The 18,237-nt window shown below is 42.8% G+C and overlaps 1 protein-coding gene across 1 annotated transcript in view; it reads left to right on the top strand.

Annotated features, from left to right (window-relative positions):
* The window catches only part of LOC124555442 (facilitated trehalose transporter Tret1-like), a 190,624-nt gene that overhangs the window by 97,552 nt on the left and 74,835 nt on the right, over positions 1–18,237 (top strand). The window contains exon 3 of the mRNA XM_047129352.1: positions 13,045–13,180. Coding sequence (XP_046985308.1) covers positions 13,045–13,180 — 136 coding nt within the window. The remainder of the gene's footprint in view (positions 1–13,044; positions 13,181–18,237) is intronic.

The following is an 18,237-nucleotide window of genomic DNA, read 5'->3' as shown; positions in this document are numbered from 1 at the left end:
TTGCTCTATTGGGATATTCGTATATGACAGTTTTGCACTGGGAAGTGACATCGTTGGCAACTAGTTTTGGAATGCAAAGAGTCCTGCAACTGATCTGGTGCCTGGTGCGAAGATTGACAGTTGATTCTGGACATATGCTCATAAAATGTAGCGGACGTAAATACACGAAAAAAATCAGATATAGTTTGACTGCGCTATCGGTGATCAGTTAGTCCGTGAACGAACCGACGCTTCTTCCCAACCCCTTGATCCTATTACCCAGCATCAGACATATCTTAACACACCAACCACAAAGACATCTTACAAATACCACGCGAAAAGCGAAACACCGCTGTCGGTCACGAATGTACTACGTATCGGCATCTCAACAACTGCCCTCACTCCTTCCCAGAAATCCCGCCAACGTGTACAGTGCGAACCTTTACACAGGCTGCTATCCTGAGCTGTGAAAAACTTCCAATGTACTAATTTTCTTTAAAGCCACTAAACACGACAGTGACACCTCCTCCTAAAGAGCTATCAGTCACTCCACAGTGTTCAGCAAGTTGTTGGAATCCATTCTCTCCCAATGCATACACAAACACCTAAACCAGCATCTACCACTGCCTACCAACCAGTTTGAATTCCATTCTAACTTCTCCTCTAGGACGACTAACTCTTGTATGCAACCCATCTTTCATCCCACCAATTCAATAACAGAAAATCTGCCATCTTCCTGACCCATGTTTGGCATTCCAGTTTCCTTTTCAAACTTCTGGCATATTCACTTCCAGCAAACTATGCAAATCTTATTGTACTCTTCCTGATCACTTCCCAATCCTAAGTAACCATAAATAACACTAATTTATTAATTACATTTCTGATACGCCTAAACACCACGGTCCAGAAATCCCAACGATTCTTTCAACCAGTTTGCCTCCGAACGCTCCTCGAAATCATCCCATCCAAGACCCAAGAAATGAATATGTCTACTGTCTCCATGACTTCTACCTCACTATTTACAATTGTACTATGTAATTCACTCACACACTGAAGTACCCTTGACAAATCTCAACCGTAAACGAACATGGGTACACACCTACTAACCATCCAAGAAAAAATCCATGAACGGACTGGAACTACCGGACACCTGAGCACGTGATTACATCTTTCCGCCATACTCCGCACTTTTAACTCTTGTACCCTGCCTCACTTGTAGAACACATCCCCCGAAGTTTACACCTCCACACTCTGCATATCCTATCCCAACAAAACTTTAACCACCACACCTACATGAACAAGAAATCCGCCCAGAGATCCACTCCCTTTCAGTTTTCACACAACACTTCTCTCCATTTCAGCACTCTTTCTGCTCCTGACCCGTCACTTTCCTTGCTCCCTTTCCAAATGCTTCTTTTGGAGCCATCCTTCCCAACTCTTTATTCGACATCCTTTCCAAAGTACTCCTTCCCAACCCCCTACCTGCACCCCAAGAATCCTAGTCACCTACCACGCCTTCCTATAATTCGAATAATGTGAAAAGCACCATTTTTATAGACTGTCGTCAATGGATTTTAAAGACATTTTTACTTAAAATCTTCAACGCACAACCACTCGCTTTAATAATTTTTAAAACATGTACGTGTTTTATATCTTTAATTTTTTTAGGAACAATGCTTGTACATTTTACTAACGCTAGCCCAGGAAATGAAATGACAATGATGAGAAAAAAAAATGGATCAGTAATTCATATCTCGAAGCTGAAGCCTCAGTTTTCCAACTCATGATACTGTTGTCTACACGATTTCTGGAGCTGGATTTTTGCTTTTGATCTCTGCTCGTGTGTTCTGTTGCCTTCGACGATTCTGACTTACTTCGTCGGTACTGATTTGAGCTGAGCATCACACTGGTGCCATCATAAAATACCAAAATTGATTATTTCACTGGTCATAAGCAACACGGAAGTGAATTTTCAGGTGATACCGGAGCTTGCGTATCCCTAGTTGACGCTGAAACATAATGGTGTATCGGCTCACTGCCTTTGGATGCAAATACACATCGTTTTGTAACACACATTAATCAGCATATCGCTTTAAAAGCTCAAGTAAAGGTCAGCGTTACGTTTTCATGTGTACGTAGATCAATAAAGTTTCGAAGCTGTGGCGATTTTTAAACATCTATCAGTGCTCAGTCTAATGTAGATGTCTATCTGGCTGAAGTAAGCGGATCATTTCTGTGCTCAGATATGATTAGTTGATGCTTACCCTTAATTACTTTTAAACGCAGAATCTGAGCGTTTTATGCTAATCGACATGTCTTTTAGGATATGCAAATATAACTTAATACATTTTGACGCTGTGAGGACTCTCATAATATTTCAAAAATACTTAGAACATCTTGAACAGGAAATATTACATGCTGCAAACTTTTTAAATGGTGTTACAGTCACTGGGTCCATCCAGGAGCAACACCTCTACAATTTAAAACAGTTATTTAATACACTTAGAGTTATGTAGCTCAAATTCGAATTAAGTAAATGTAATTCTTTTCAATCAAGCGTTCAGAACACCGGCGACATACTGAGAGAAGATGGTCCGAGGCCCGCGTCAGCCCATGTAGAAGTGATTGATAATCTCCCGGCGGCGAAGGATTTGGAGGATCTCTGATCGTACTCGAACAAGATAAATTACTGTGACATATTTATACCAAATGCTGCACGTGTATCACACCCCTTCGACTAGTTTCGAAAGAACTGAGATTGATATTAGTAGTCCGCCACTTTTCAGCCAGCTTTCATTTAACAAAAAAAGCATTTTAAGTCTGCTTCCCACCTGACCACATTCACGTCACGAAAACATTTAGTCCTGGTGACAGATGCTTCGAAATTAGCGACTGTCGCTGTTCTCTCATATAAAACCATTGACAGCATGGAGTGACCGACTGCATATGCTTCTAAAACACTATATAGAAGCACAGTTGAATTTTAGCCAAATGCAAAATGGGGTCAGTCGTTATTATTTACAGTATTAAAAAATCCAGGTTTTCTTATACGGTACAACATTCTACCTGGTTCTGTCTACAAGCCACTAATTTCGGTCTTTGTCCCCCCTGCGCTCCCGATCAAACCTACCAGATAAGACAGCCTAACAATTGCAGAGGTATCTGCTGTTTTTTTAGAAATTACTATTACACGATTCACTACTGACCTGCGTCCTTTCGAATCTAAAAAATAATTTGTTTCCATGTTAAAAAAACATTGGGAACTCGCTGAAAAAATTCCCCATGATGCACCATGAGGTACCTAGTCTCACTAATCAGGACCCAGTGTTCAGTAAGTAGTCATATCTCGCGAAGAGACCATGATGATAAAATCAGAGAGATTAGAGCCCACACAGAGGCATACCGACAATCTTTCTTTCCACTAACAATATGAGACTGGAATAGAAGGGAGAACCGATAAAGATACTCAAAAGTACCCTCCGCCACACACCGTCAGGTGGCTTGCGGAATCTGGATGTAGATGTACATGTAGATGTAGTATGATACACATGTTTCAATTGCCCAAAGCAACTGCCCAAAGTTATGGACCCCCCCCTACGGACCTATTTTGCGATGTGCTACAGACTCAGTTAACTATGGGGTATTTCTGCTGGTCACAGAATAGTCTGAGTGCCAGCTTCTAATCCTGAGTACAGTCCGGCCTCATCCTCAAATCACTACACGAGGCACACTGGGGGATGTCAAGGATGAAGGCATTGGCATTGCATCATGTATATCGACCGGACATTGATGTCTACATGGAACATGTCATCCAGGCCTGTCAAACATGTGCACAAAACCAGTCAGAGGAACGTGATGTTTGTCCGCTACAACCATGAGACAATATGCACATAGACTTTGCAAACCATTTCAAGGGGGCAATAACGTTACTTCAGGTAGACGCTTGCAAGCTTGTACTCTTTCAATTGCAATCAAGACTTTAATAGAAATGGCAAAGGTAATGTTACTGAGAACACTGGGAGGAGTTGTGGTCTAAATAACAATCGTTTTATTCTTTCTTAACATCACATGACAAAAAATGGCTAAAGAAACCCCACACAAACATCTTTATTTGTCAAACATTTTCTATAATATGGGGTCTATGGCTAACAAAGTGATCAGCTGGGCACAACACACCACACTAACCAGAACTAATCGCTTTGTGTGGCTTCATAAATGTGAATCTGTGGTATGGCCCAAAAACTACGCTACTATCAAGCATCTATGCTCTACTATTCCATAAGGAAAAATATGGTTCCAAAGAACAGGATTCTGATAAGCATATATTGGAGCCCTACGCCGTAGCATCGAATACTTTACTCTTCTGCGGATCATGGTGTGGCACATCACGATGCGCTCATCGACTGCAGTCATGGACGGCGGCAATCTGTTATAACATCGCGCACCCAGAAACATGCAAGTACGCGGTCTCGCATTCAGCTGATTCAGAACGCAGATACTTCCCTATAAGCCTCTGAAACTCAGGTGGATTCCAGTGTGCAGGTGGACCCATTTGCTGGTCTGCCAAACCGTGACACGACTGTGCGTGACGGAATATGTCAAATGTTTAGACGGCCGACTCAAAACAAATAAGTACACCAATGCATCACTTGTTGTGTGCGTGATGCAAGAAGCAGTACCTCTGACGGTTCAGATGGTGACTGGCACAGGCTCTAAGTGTCACAGTAGAAAAGGACACAAGTCGCACCGTTTAGGTAAAGACCTGCCGTTCTTTACTAGCGAAGTGCCAGTACAAGAGTGTCCTCTTTCTCTACAGCTTTCCTCCCCACCTCAGTAGCATAGCACATTTACATTCTTAGATTACTCCCACTTTAGCACAAGCCAATCATGAGCTGGTGCGCAGCATTCGAAGCTGGGAGACTGCTCCCCTGCTCTGCATACACAGATTTGACCAACCAACTAGTTCAACAATTAATTGGAAGAAAAGGAGAAAAGATTCAGCTTCGCGGCCTCTTTCCCACGCATTTACACACTATCTTTGCTAAAAGCATGACCTGGATGAAACCACAGCCCTCCATAAAAAGATCGTTATCTCTCCTGTTGCGTCCATGCGTCCACTTCGAACTTTCCAAAGAACGGCCATGAACTTGCTAAAAGCTCCGTGCCTCCACAAATATGTTTTGTAGCAGAGTCTGGATGCCTTGACGCCACTATCCTGTCCCACGGAAATTCGCAGAAACTCACAGCCGTCTCAGCGGCATCCTACCTAACAAGGGCCCATCCTCTGCTTTATTGCCAGTCATCAGTTTGTACAAAGCTCTGCTCATAGCTGCAGCGACTCCTTGGCGCTAGTCAGCCTACCTGGACGTGGCCGCCGACCGACCGGCGCCACCCAGTGTGTCTGCACAACGAGACCGAGGAACTTGGTTGTCCACAAACGTTTTCACCCAGGTTCCACACAAAAAACGCTCTCCTCCGCCCTCAGATGCCGTATGCTTTTACTGCACTCAATTAACTCTGTTCCTCTGAACGTAGGTACAGTTTACCGCTATGTCTTCACTAAGCACACAAGCAAGAGCATTAACTACTGCCAATCATTTCATCATATGAATGAAGTCAGATCATATCAAGTAATAAAGATCATCTTCCCTAAGAACATTAAGCACCATGACATCATATCAAAAGTGAGAGTGCCCTGCCATCTCTCACGCTCTCTCTAATTTCCTGTATGTTGCCCAGCTGTCATCAACGACGTCTGCAGATACACTCTGCCACTAGAGACAATCTTAGCTACAGAGGTAGCGCCACATGCCATCGTATCTGACAATAGGTCGTAGTTCTCATAGGCCAAGTTCCTTTCTTTTTGCCAAAGGAACTGCACAGCACAAGTAACCACCATTTCTTTCCACCCTGCATCTAACTTAGAAGCAGATCAGGTGGTCAGAACATTTAAGACCCAAATGAACTGGATGATGATGGCAGCGACTTCTGAGGAAGTCCTGACGTGCTTCTTCAGTATGTATTATTCGATCCCTTTTCTATACAGCTGTATGCGCCATACCATTTCCAATATTATGCAACTGACCCTGCCTGCTCAGCCCTCATAGCCACGCTTGTACTAGTATCTGCATTATTTATTCAAAGCTCTGACATACGGGCAGTCACTAAAGTGGACTCAAGGTTCAAGAGTCGTTGCTGGCGATTCTGGCTGAGCCATGTCCAGACCATTGACTCCCAGATTTCCATACACCAGCAACCTCAGTTACTCACCCCCACCATAGGCGACCCATGGGTATAACCTCGGCCCCCACTGTAGTCTACTATGCAGAAATCACTATGCACAATGAACTGTGGTCACCGATCCTGGATCTTTTAACCCTGGCTATTGCAGCACCTATGGTATGATAAAGGCAGCGATATCGAAACAGATTCAGAAAGTCGGGGCAAAGCATCTGTGCAGCAGCTGGTTCCGTAATTGACAGCCATGATACCAGAGGATCACAACAAAGAATTCACTTGGGAATGGCCGCCGGTCCGCTAAAGCAGATAAATACCCAGCCCTATGGCTGGATCACCAGGTCGTATCTTGGTGAAGTCTCAGTGTGCTGATTCGCAAAAAGTGCTGATACTCGCTTTTTAGAGCTGGACTTTGATTCTGGAACTCTGATTGCGTGTGTTGTTTTTTGTGACAATTCTAGCTGTGTTCCGTTACACTAATTTTCAGGTAACTTTAATTGTAATTGTAACTTTCGCTCTCCACTGTGTTTTTGGCCATAGATTTACCTTCCGTCTCGGTTTCCATATCTTGTGTGATTTGCGGCAGTGATCTGCCTAGTTTGTGTCAGGCTACTATCCAAAGTGACGGATGCATCAGTAAGACGTGCACCAACAGTCTACGATCGTTAGTAATCTGTACGATAGCCTTTTTTTTTTTCTATCTCCGATCGCTTAGTATAGAAGCTACGCCAGCGGTAGAAAGTGGACATGCGCTGTGGGCTACTGCGCAAATCTCGCACTACACACTCCGCCATTGCCGACCTCAAGGCATCAGTCTGCGTTGCACTACAGCCATGTAAACATGGCTGCCGTCATTGTTGCTCCCACCAGGTGCGAATTACGAAGTGTAATTCGGTTTCTGCAAGCAGAAGGGAATAGTGCAGCTGAAATTCGTCGGCGAATGAGGAATGCTGACGTCAGGAATTGTATTGATCCATGACAACGCTCATCCACACACTGCTGGCACAACCCAACAGGTCATTGAACAATTTCAATGGGACATTTTCGATCATCCGCAGTACAGTCCTGATCTGGCACCCGCCGACTTTCATCTTTTCCCTGAAGTGAAGACGTGGCTCGGAGGGCAGCACTTTCAAACCAACGAAGATCTTCAAAACAACGTCAATGCTCATTTAAGAACATTGGCGGCAACATTTTTTGGAGAGGGTATTGCAAAGCTTGTGCACAGGTACGATGAATGTGTCAATCTTTTTGGTGATTATGATGAAAAGTAACTGTAAGTGTACAAAGCTTTTGGTAATAAAATAATTGTTTTCTATGAACTTGATTTTATTTTTAGCCTATTGGAGGTTGAAAAAAAATGGCCCTCGTATTTTAGGATGTCACGGTTAAGCTCCACAGCTCCACATCGACAACATATGGTCCAGAATATTTGCAGACATAATTTTAAACATAACTTTTGCGTTTGCTAGATGATAGTTGTAAAAAAATGTGAGCGATGGTCTACTGACCAGAGCACTCACAAGTGCGGCTGAGTCTGCATTTTACAGTCTCTTTGTAGAGATTTCGTGGTGCAAGAGTAAATCAAAGGAAAACACCAGAACATTACATGTAAGGTGTAAAACGAATTGCGTCAATGAGTTGCTTCTCGCAGAGTGTTGATATTATGTTGTCCAACCCCAGCACCTTCCAGTGAACTCATGTGAGCACAGCACTTCGTAGCTTAGAGTGCAATCCTACGTATGTTACTTCACCCATGAATCATTCATTCAGAAACAAATGCATTTTTTTACGTTTAGGAAACAGCAACGCTAGACAGTTACGAGTAATTACCACTATCTTCTTTTCACCGGAATTTTGTGAACATTACAATGATATAAGTCGATAATAATATCAGCATCGGCATACGTTTCAGTAAAGCAGTCATCAGTCCCGAACTTAATTTGAAACCGACAGTGTTTCCAACGTGTGCTGCTACTGGAAACGGTATCCCATTGGGTTCATTCAACCCCCACGTAACAGAGAAATCGAAACAAATTTTATCTATTTAAATAACTTTTCATGACCAGTTCCATTAATGTCAATGACATTCTTCTCAGTGCTGGTACCGTGGCTAACGAAAGCAGAGTGTTGGAGATGAAAGAAGAATTTGTACACAGAGTAATGATTTAGATTCCATTTGACTGTTGGTTTCACTGTCACTGTGACTCAGCGCATACGTTTAAATCGCTAAGACTTTTCACGTAATTTTACACTAAATCATTGTTACAGTAATCCGAACAAATGGCAAAGTCCCGCCGCCAAATCCTAAACGTTCTCTCGGTATTTTTCGCGAGATATTGTGTCTTAACAGCAATAATTAGATGCAGACACACAGCTTATTCCTTTATATGAAACAAAGCACCGACAGCTTTAAAGTAACATACTAAAGATTAAATTCCGTCCACAGTCTCTTCCTTTCTCATTCAGTAAAACAGTGCGGAGACGTTTATCATTTAATTCAGTACAAAAGCTGAGAGTCTGGCGTGAAATGGCACAACCATGCATTTAGAGACCAAATCCTGTGATAAAATTCTTTCATCGTAAGTATTCTGACCAGCGTGACTTGCCTCACTGCAGTCGATTCATCAGGAAATTCTCCAGCAGAACTCAAGTCCTTCAAAGATTCGTATATATAATACTTTACAAAATATTGACATTTTCCTCTTAAATCGTTCCCTTGAAGACAAATCACTGTACTAGTTTCTTTACATTAAATTTCGTCACACCTCATTTCCTGTATTTTACTAATGTTTCATAGAATCTTCTTTAATTTCCTGAGAACTCCAACGCTTCTCAAGGTAAACGGAGTTTAAGGAAAAACTGCTGAAGTAAACAGTAAATAGTGTGATGTCTGCTAAAAGAAAGGCCCAGGAAAAATGAAAGAAAGAATATCGCCAAACAAAGACGCACTAGTCTAGGCGAGCCCCCTCTACCGCTATTATAGTTAGAGGAGAGATTGAGCTTCATGTTGATCTGCGGCTCAGAGATACTGCACACTGGCCTAGTCGGAGCTCTCTCCATGGGCCATAAACAGGACATCCAGTCTGCTGATCTTCGGAATGGTATCAGCTAACCATTATATGAATGCTTGGTATCCCTTATTTCTGACATGTCCGAAAGAACAGACGCCACGCGGAATCCGTAGCTGTGATACAAATAACGTAAACTGAAGGTGAAAGAGGGAGGAAGGAACGGAGAGGGGAAGGAACTATTGATGTCAGCTGCATCATGGCTTTATGCAGAATCAGCGATGACGAGTGAAAATGTGTGCAGGACCGGGATTCAAAGTAAGAATTTCTGCTTACTTGGCAGCTGGGTTAACCACTGCGCCATCCAGACAGAGTGATTATCGCAATTCGCCAACTATCTCGCCACACCTCCCGGCCGACCCACATTCCTACCTAGCGCCACCACCCAGACATGTCCAAAAGAACAGACACGACGCATTCATACATTGGAGCCCCAAAGAAACTGGTATCGGCATCCGCATTCAAATACAGAGATATGTAAACAATCCGAATACGGCACTGCGGTCGCCATCGCCTATATAAGACAAGAAATGTCTAGCGCAGTTGTTAGATCGGTTACTGCTGCTACAATGGCACGTTATCAAGATTTAAGTGAGTTTGAACGTGGTGTTATAGTCGGCGCACGAGCGATGGTACACAGCATCTCTGAGGTAGCGATGAAGTGGGGATTTTCCCGTACGACCATTTCACGAGTGAACCGTGAATATCAGGAATCCGGTAAAAAACCAAATCTCCGACATCGCTGCGGTCGGAAAAAGATCCTGCAAGAACAGGACCAACGACGACTGAAGAGAATCGTTCAACGTGACAGAAGTGCAACCCTTCCGCAAATTGTTGCAGATTTCAGTGCTGGGCCATCAACAAGTGTTAGCGTGTGAACCATTCAACAAAACATCATCGATATGGGCTTTCCGACCCGAAGGCCCACTCGTGTACCCTTGATGACTGCATGACACAAAGCATTACACCTCTCTTGCGCCAGTCAACGCCGTCATAGAACTGTTGATGACTGGAAACATGTTGCCTGGTCGGACGAGTCTCGTTTCAAATTCTATCGAGCTGATGGATGTGTACGGATAAAGAGACAACCTCATGAATCCATGGACCCTGTATGTCAGCAGGGGACTGTTCAAGCTGGTGGGGGCTCTGTAATAGTGTGGGGCGTGTGCAGTTGGAGTGATATGGGGCCCCTGATACGTCTAGACACGACTCTGACAGGTGGCACGTACGTAAGCATCCTGTCTGATCACCTGCATCCGTTCATGTCGATTGTGTATTCCAACGGACTTGGGCAATTCCATTAGGACAATGCGAAACCCCACACGTCCATAAGTGCTACAGAGTGGCTCCATGAACATTTTTTTGAGTTTAAACACTTCCGCTGGCCACCAAACTCCCCAGACATGGACATTATTGAGCATTTCTGGGATGCCTTGCAACGTGTTGTCAAGAAGATATCTCCACCCCCCCCGTACTCCTACGGATTTATGGACAGCCCTGCAAAGATTCATGGTGTCAGTTCCCTCCAGCACTGCTTCATACATTAGTCGAGTCCGTGCCACGCCATTGTGCGGCCCTTCTGCGTGCCCACGGGGGCCCTACACGAAATTAGTCGGGTGTACCAGATTCTTTGATTCTTCAGTGTATAAGTGATTCGCCTCAATCGCCAATGAATCCACCACCTTCAGTGCCGATAGACAGTTTCGTTCGCCCGCCTGTGGGAATCTCAAAGTAACGATCATGGAAGACATGGCGCAAACTATGGATAGGTGGCGCTAGGCGCAAGGTGGGAATGTGGGTCGGCCGGGAGGCGTTCCCAAATAGTCCGCGTAGTTGCGATGAATGCTGTTTTCGGATGGCACAATGCTTAACGGAATTGGCTACTAAGCAGGAGGTCCTGGGTTTGAATCCCAGTCCAGCACACATTTTCACTCGACGCCGCTGATTCTGCATAAAATCCCGACGCAGCTAACATAAATAGTTCCTTCCCTTTCCTTTCCTTTCCCCCCTTCCACCTTCAGTTTACATAAAACTGCATGTTATCCTGAAATGTTTTTAGACAGCACATTTTTTAGTAATTGCGTGTTTTACAGCAAGGAAAAAGAGAGGACGTTCCTTCAGCGCAACGACAGCTGTTGATAAATTATCCATCTAATAAGATTCAGGTCAATCAAAAGAAAGAACACACGCTAAGTGACCTTATGTAGAACACTAGAGGATACATATTTGGATACATTCCTACTGTGAGATACTTTGCGATTATGCCTCAAGTAAGATCCTTCAAATTCTGCTGGCAAATCATTTAAGACCTTGGTGGCGAGCATGGGCAGTGATGATCAGTCAGTCACTGATGTCACAAGCTTGGTCCAGTCCAGCCTGGCTGTAATCTGTAATTCAATGCTGCCATCTGCCGCCAAACGCATGTAGTGTGAATGCCGTTCCACGGCTGCCCACAACAATAATAACACACCAGTCATCGCCCGTTAATATTGTGCAATGAAGCATCTCAGGAAAAGTCCGCCACGCAGTGTAATATACATTATAAAGTAGCACCCAGCAAAGCGGTCTAGCATTATTATTAATAAAAGGGGAATATTATTATTTCTGAATCATGTTTCTTGTGGAAGGATGTTAGTTGAAACACTTAGGAGTAAGCCACTTTGTAATAGCTAGCTACCATCAGTTTATCCATCGTCCAAAATGGATAATTCATGTGGAAATAAAAGGCGTTATGATGTATCATAATTGTATTTACCCAGCTGGTCCACCAAATCCTTCAGTTTTATTGAGTGCAAGTGACAAAAGTGCATTAGTTTATTTGATTGCAGTTTGTTGCACTTAAGTGCATAATTTGTAATTAATAATGTAACTAGTGTGTATTACCTTCCAAAGCTGGATAGTAAAAATAAGTCCATCATCGTGTAAATTGCTTTAGCAAATTGTTCTTGACAAATAACACTACAGCTAACACAAAATTAAAAGAATTTCCTATCAGTTTAAGTATACCATAACAATGTGACACGTCTTACGGTCAGAGACAACAGAGGGCATGTCGGAGTCGCAGTTATTAGTCGGTCGTACTGAAATCTATGAGAGACCAAACCAGTCAAACCAGTAGATTCTGGCAGGGGCCAAGCGCCGCAGGACAATGCAGTATTCAGAGGAAACTTTTAGTGACTTCATCGTGCCTCTGTGACTCCAACGCCCATGGCCTTCTGCAGGTTTACAAGTTCAGGTTTTTTTTAGTGGTTTGCGAACAGCGACAGCTTCGTTTCTGCACTGACTGTAACGGTTCAAATGGTTCAAATGGCTCTGAGCACTATGGGAGTTAACATCTGTGGTCATCAGTCCCCTAGAACTTAGAACTACTTAAACCTAACTAACCTAAGGACATCACACACATCCATGCCCGAGGCAGGATTCGAACCTGCGACCGTAGCGGTCACGCAGTTCCAAACTGAAGCGCCACACCGGCCGGCGACTGTAACGGCTAAAGCTTGGAAGGTGCGAAGGCTGTAAATCTACGGTCCCTCAAGACAAAGCTATCAGAAAGAACTAACTAAGCTAACGGAAAATGTTTGCTTCTCTTTAAACACCCCAGTGCTCCACACAGTGAGTGTTTATGCCTTTATCTTATATACACTACAAGATGAACAGTAGTTAATTATTGTAAACTGTCGTTGCTGGCAGATGTGCCACTTTCGAGACAAGTGTCAATTATCGAGCAGTTAGTAAGATAATTCCTCAAATGTTGCAGATTCTGGCCACCGCTGCTGTTACAGGCTTCCACCTTGTATGTGGAGTGTCACTGGGTTTCTCTGCGATATTTATTGCAAGTGTGATGAAGGAAGGAAGCGATCTCAAACTTTCGAGTACACAATCAGCATGGACAGGTAATAACATATCAACAGCTTTTCGTTGAATTGTTTATTTACACATTATGATTTCTTTGCGATCCTCTGTTTATTATATTCCCTTTTCATTACCCCACAGTAGTCATCTTGAGTGAGAAACGCAAGAAAAGAGATATAAAAATCATATTTTGAGCAAGAAGCATACATCTAACATTCTTGACCTCTTTCCAATGTAGTTCTAGCGTAATGTAAGGAATTTGCTTCAGTTGTGCTGTAGTTTCTGTGTCCAATGTTGGTTAGTTAGTTACATGTACCATAGATCATTTGATCTATAGATCAATAGATTAATTCTTAGATATGAAGTAGTAACTGTAAAAAAATTAATTAATTATTTCGTGTAAAGAAAACTTATGTTAAAGTGACACGTTCCACATCGTTACAAAATGTCGTATTTTTGTTGTCCCCTGTTGAACTCCTCTCTGAGCTTTAATGATAGGTAATAAAGGTAATTTTTCCCTCTAGTATTGTAATTATGGATGTCATTGTTCTTCTCAGATTGTGATGGATTACTTATGACGAACGTCATAGGCGAATATGTATTGTGATGTCGCAGTTAAAATATCCAGCTCCTTGAAGAAATACTTACATGACGTCTTTGGGTGAACACCGCATGTTATTGTTACTGCTCGCTTTTGTGCAATCAGTACTTTCTTTCTAAGCGATGAGTTACCCCAGAAAATTGTTCCATAGTACATTACTGGGTGGAAACGCGCAAAATATTTCAGGAAGCCGATTCGTTTATTTACACGTTTAGCAATGTTATACGAAGAGCAAAGGTAACTGAACTTAACTGTCTGAACGCTCACTAACATGCTTTTTCCAGTTCAGGTTTTCATCGAAATGTACACCCAAAAATTTTGAGCACTGTACCCTACTTACTGACTCTTGCTCATGTGCTACATCAACTGTTGGTATGACTCTGTTTATTGTACAGAACTGAATATAGTGCTTTTTTTCTACATTTAGGGAGAGTCTGTTTTCTAACAACCACTTTATAATTCTTTAGAAAATATTATTTAACAAGGAGAATAATTAAGAAAGTGAAGTTTCGCCTCAATTCGAACAGCCGACCTTCCCATAGCTGATACATTACCATTATACTCATCAGATACAAAGATGTGGCCAATATTGTATTAGCTAAAAAACTGAACTTACCATAAAAATGTAGTGTTTAGAATAGGTTATTTGACTGTGTCCTGGAAATTGTCTTAAATCATTAATTATGTCATTTATGCTCCTAACATGCTTTCCATCCACTTGAATTTCAGTATTCTTCTATGAAAACGGAAATAAAATTCAGATAATTAGAAAGCCCGCTACAACGCTCCGTTCGAATCATGTGATACCTGTAACGTCACTGTCTAGCTCGCTCTCCTACCGTCAAAACGCTAATTCAGAGTGATGTCTTGTTTTGGAATTTACGTTTCGGAAAATGGGTTACAAATTGTGTGTAGCACCATACTGTACAATTACATCCATAAAAACTCCTGAAAAGTTATTTTTGAGTGTTCCAGAGAATGAGAAGATGCGTAAAATGTGGTTGCACTGTACCGGCAAATTGCCACCACGTCGACGCACAAGTTCACTGACTTAATTAAAAATGTGCTGCACAGTGAAGTTAGCATTAATTTACCTCCGATATATGCTCTCCCAATGTTACAACGAAGGACAGCGTCATTCAACGAAATTAAACTGCTCGTGAAAACTGTCGTCTTACGCAGCTGTACGTTAACTGTTCAGTATTTCAGTTGTTAGAACGATAGACAGTCGAACTGTACAAAATAATGTCCTTAGATCGCTGGTTCGAATCTAACCAAATATTTGAAAAACCATTCAACACTCCTCTCATATGAAAACTAAACCACAATTACACAATTTCATCACAACGATCAGAAATAGAGTATTATTGTGTTTTCCTTGCTGTTTACATGCGCTTACATTTGCATCGCTGTTCACACACGTCACGTTCAAAAACATATTTTCTAGTTAATGCGACCATACACGTTTTACTTTATTTGAAACAGTGTTTTTATCTTCGTACTGTGCAGCTGCTATGATCCTTATTGTTTAAGCTTTTTCAGTTTCATCATCCTACATAAAGGTGAAGCAAGTTTGCTTCAAACGCTAACAGCTCGTGGTCGTGCGGTAGCGTTCTCGCTTCCCACGCCCGAGTTCCCGGGTTCGATTCCCGGCGGGGTCGGGGATTTTCTCTGCCTCGTGATGACTGGGTGTAGTGTGCTGTCCTTAGGTTAGTTAGGTTTAAGTAGTTCTAAGTTCTAGGGGACTGATGACCATAGATGTTAAGTCCCATGGTGCTCAGAGCCATTTGAATCAAACGCTAACGTTGTTTTACACTCACAAACATCACAGCCCTTACGTTTGTGTCATCTGCATGTTGTACATGCGTTATATCTCTCCTTATAACATCGTCATCCTACACGTCGTTGTACTGTTGTCATATTGTGATATCTTCACTACAAACAATGCTTTCCAAAAAAGTTAATTGAATTGTTTGTTCGCAAAGTAAATCCATTTATCCCCTGTCGTCCATTTCTCAGACTAAGACTCATGTGAAGCTGTATATAATACACCCCACAATAGAAACAACTGCTACAATCAGTTCTTGCTAACGCTGTTTTCGCATTTTGTGTAAAACTCCTCAATATATATATATTCTCAGAGCTGACAGTCAGGCAAAGAAGCTGATTTTGAGATATCTTGTCAGAGCTGCCTCATTATAGCCATTCAGTTCAATTCCAGTTGCTTCGTTTATAACATTGGTTCAAAATGGCGTTGAGCACTGTGTGACTTAACATCTGAGGTCATCAGTCCCCTAGAACTTAGATCTACTTAAACCTAACCAACCTAAGGACATCACACGCATCCATGCCCGAGGCAGCATTCGAACCTGCGACCGTAGCAGTCACGTGGTCCGGAACTAACGTGCTTAGAACCGCTCGGTCACAGCGGCCGACGTTTATAACTTCCTTTCGCGTGATCATATCGTTGTTCTTAATGAAAGGTAGATGGGGCTGTATGGGTATGCAGAGGTACTGCCAAAAAGAAAAGTAAAAGGGAAAAGACTAACCGTAAGTAGCGTACCAATCATCGGAAAGCATCAGGCTGTTCCTCCACGCAGCTGTGGCAATACGGTGACTGGAGCTACATTTGTGGTAACTAGCGTTTCTGATGTCGCTTGGAACCACTGACGCCGCTGCACCCACCAATGTGCTTCACTCAGCTTGTACATTCTTATTTGAGAGTGCATGCCGGGCAGTGGATGGGTGTGGACGTCTGAGTATAAGACAAATGTGAGTACACCTTAAGAACAGATACGGAGTGTAGCCTATGCATCTCAGCTGAAGCGTATCGACCATATTCGGTCAAAAAGTACACCAGAGAGGAAGTGAGTTGTAACAGAGCCAGCCGCAGGCAGGCAAGAGTGTTATGCATTGCAAAACAAAACATGTCCAACAGGTGTTGCGAAGCAGAGCCAGCTGGGCATGGTATAGCAACATCCAACGCTGAAATACGCTAGCAGAAGGATTGAAGACTTTCCTCACTTGCCACCATGTCGGGGACAATGAAGGGTAATAACTAAGAGAAATACGGAAACTGTGAAACAATTTACGTATAGAATAAGGAAAATTAATGGCTCAAATGCCTCTGAGCACTATGGGACTTAACTTCTGAGGTCATCAGTCCCCTAGAACTTAGATCTACTTAAACCTAACTAACCTAAGGACATCACGCACATCCATGCCCGAGGCAGAATTCGAACCTGCGACCGTAGCGGTCGCGCGGTTCCAGACTGTAGCGCCGAAAATTAATGGATGTACCTATGAATTAGGACATGAGGCTAAAGTCAATGGAATTATTTTGCAAGAAGATGAGCAGATGGCGCTCAATGCTTTTTTAAGAGGATTGCATGCGGAAGTGTCAGGACGTGTACGGACAGGGGATCTGACGGATTTGTGCACGCAATACGGTTAGCTATAAAGATTGAGGAGATAGATTTCTAGATTGGAATACAGGGTAAATGGAGAGTGTTTGCAGCCAGTATAAAATGTTTTCAGGTGTGGAAGAACAGGACATGTAAGAAGGTATTGTAGCCAGCCCCAGGGTCATGTCAAAAAAGTTAGAGGAAATGATAATTTTGGAGGCAGAGAACCGGGGAAGAATGGTGTTAAACGGCAATGGGAACCTCAGGTTCACCTATGGTCATCCGCAGTAAGGTTGGATGCTACGAAATCTTATGCAGATTTGGATTGTGCAATAGGAGGAATAGTAGGAAAAAAGGGTTGTAAGATACTATTGGACACAGTGTCGCATGTGTCGCTCGACAATATGATCTGGTGAAACGTAAGCAATGGGACCTACCATGGTACAGATTGCGTATAGTGCCGGATAAAGACGTCACACCGTTGGGGTCGATGGACGTGGACTTTTGCCTGGATATGGTTCAACTTAAACAATGTGCACAGAATGTGCCACATGTGATTGAGGGGCTACATGATTCTGGAATTGGATTTCTTATATCAGCATCTTGCCACAATCGATCTTCGGCAGCACACGGTGGAACGTGACTGAAAAATGTTTCAGTTAGGTGAAGCCATTGCCAGTGTAGCAATGTCGTGAGGGGAGTCTGGGAGTCTGTCGTGAAAGACGAACCGATTAAACCACGAATGGTCAAATGCTAAGACTCGATTTGCACGATTCGCTTTGGATCTAGCTTGCTGGTAGGAATTTTGTGTGCGTGGGAACTGCTAGAAGAGAATGAAGCATTAGATCATCTGGATTGTTTACTTACAAGAGGTATTGTATGCATAGAAGAAATAAAGAGTGAAAAGAAGATACCTAGTTTTATAGATAATTTTAGCGCAAAGGTGTTGTTAGTCGCTAATACGAATATCCTGGAGGAAGAAGAGTAGGACACGAGAGGTTTCAGCCACGGACATTTGCTGGACGCCATTGAAACTGCATTACAACGCAAAGGGAAGCACCTAGAGGGAAGCTGTAGGAAACGGTTGGAAAAA

This window comes from Schistocerca americana, chromosome X, assembly GCF_021461395.2.
Source record: "Schistocerca americana isolate TAMUIC-IGC-003095 chromosome X, iqSchAmer2.1, whole genome shotgun sequence".
Classification (NCBI taxonomy): Eukaryota; Metazoa; Arthropoda; class Insecta; order Orthoptera; family Acrididae; genus Schistocerca; species Schistocerca americana.
This window is presented reverse-complemented; position numbering and strand designations above follow the sequence as displayed.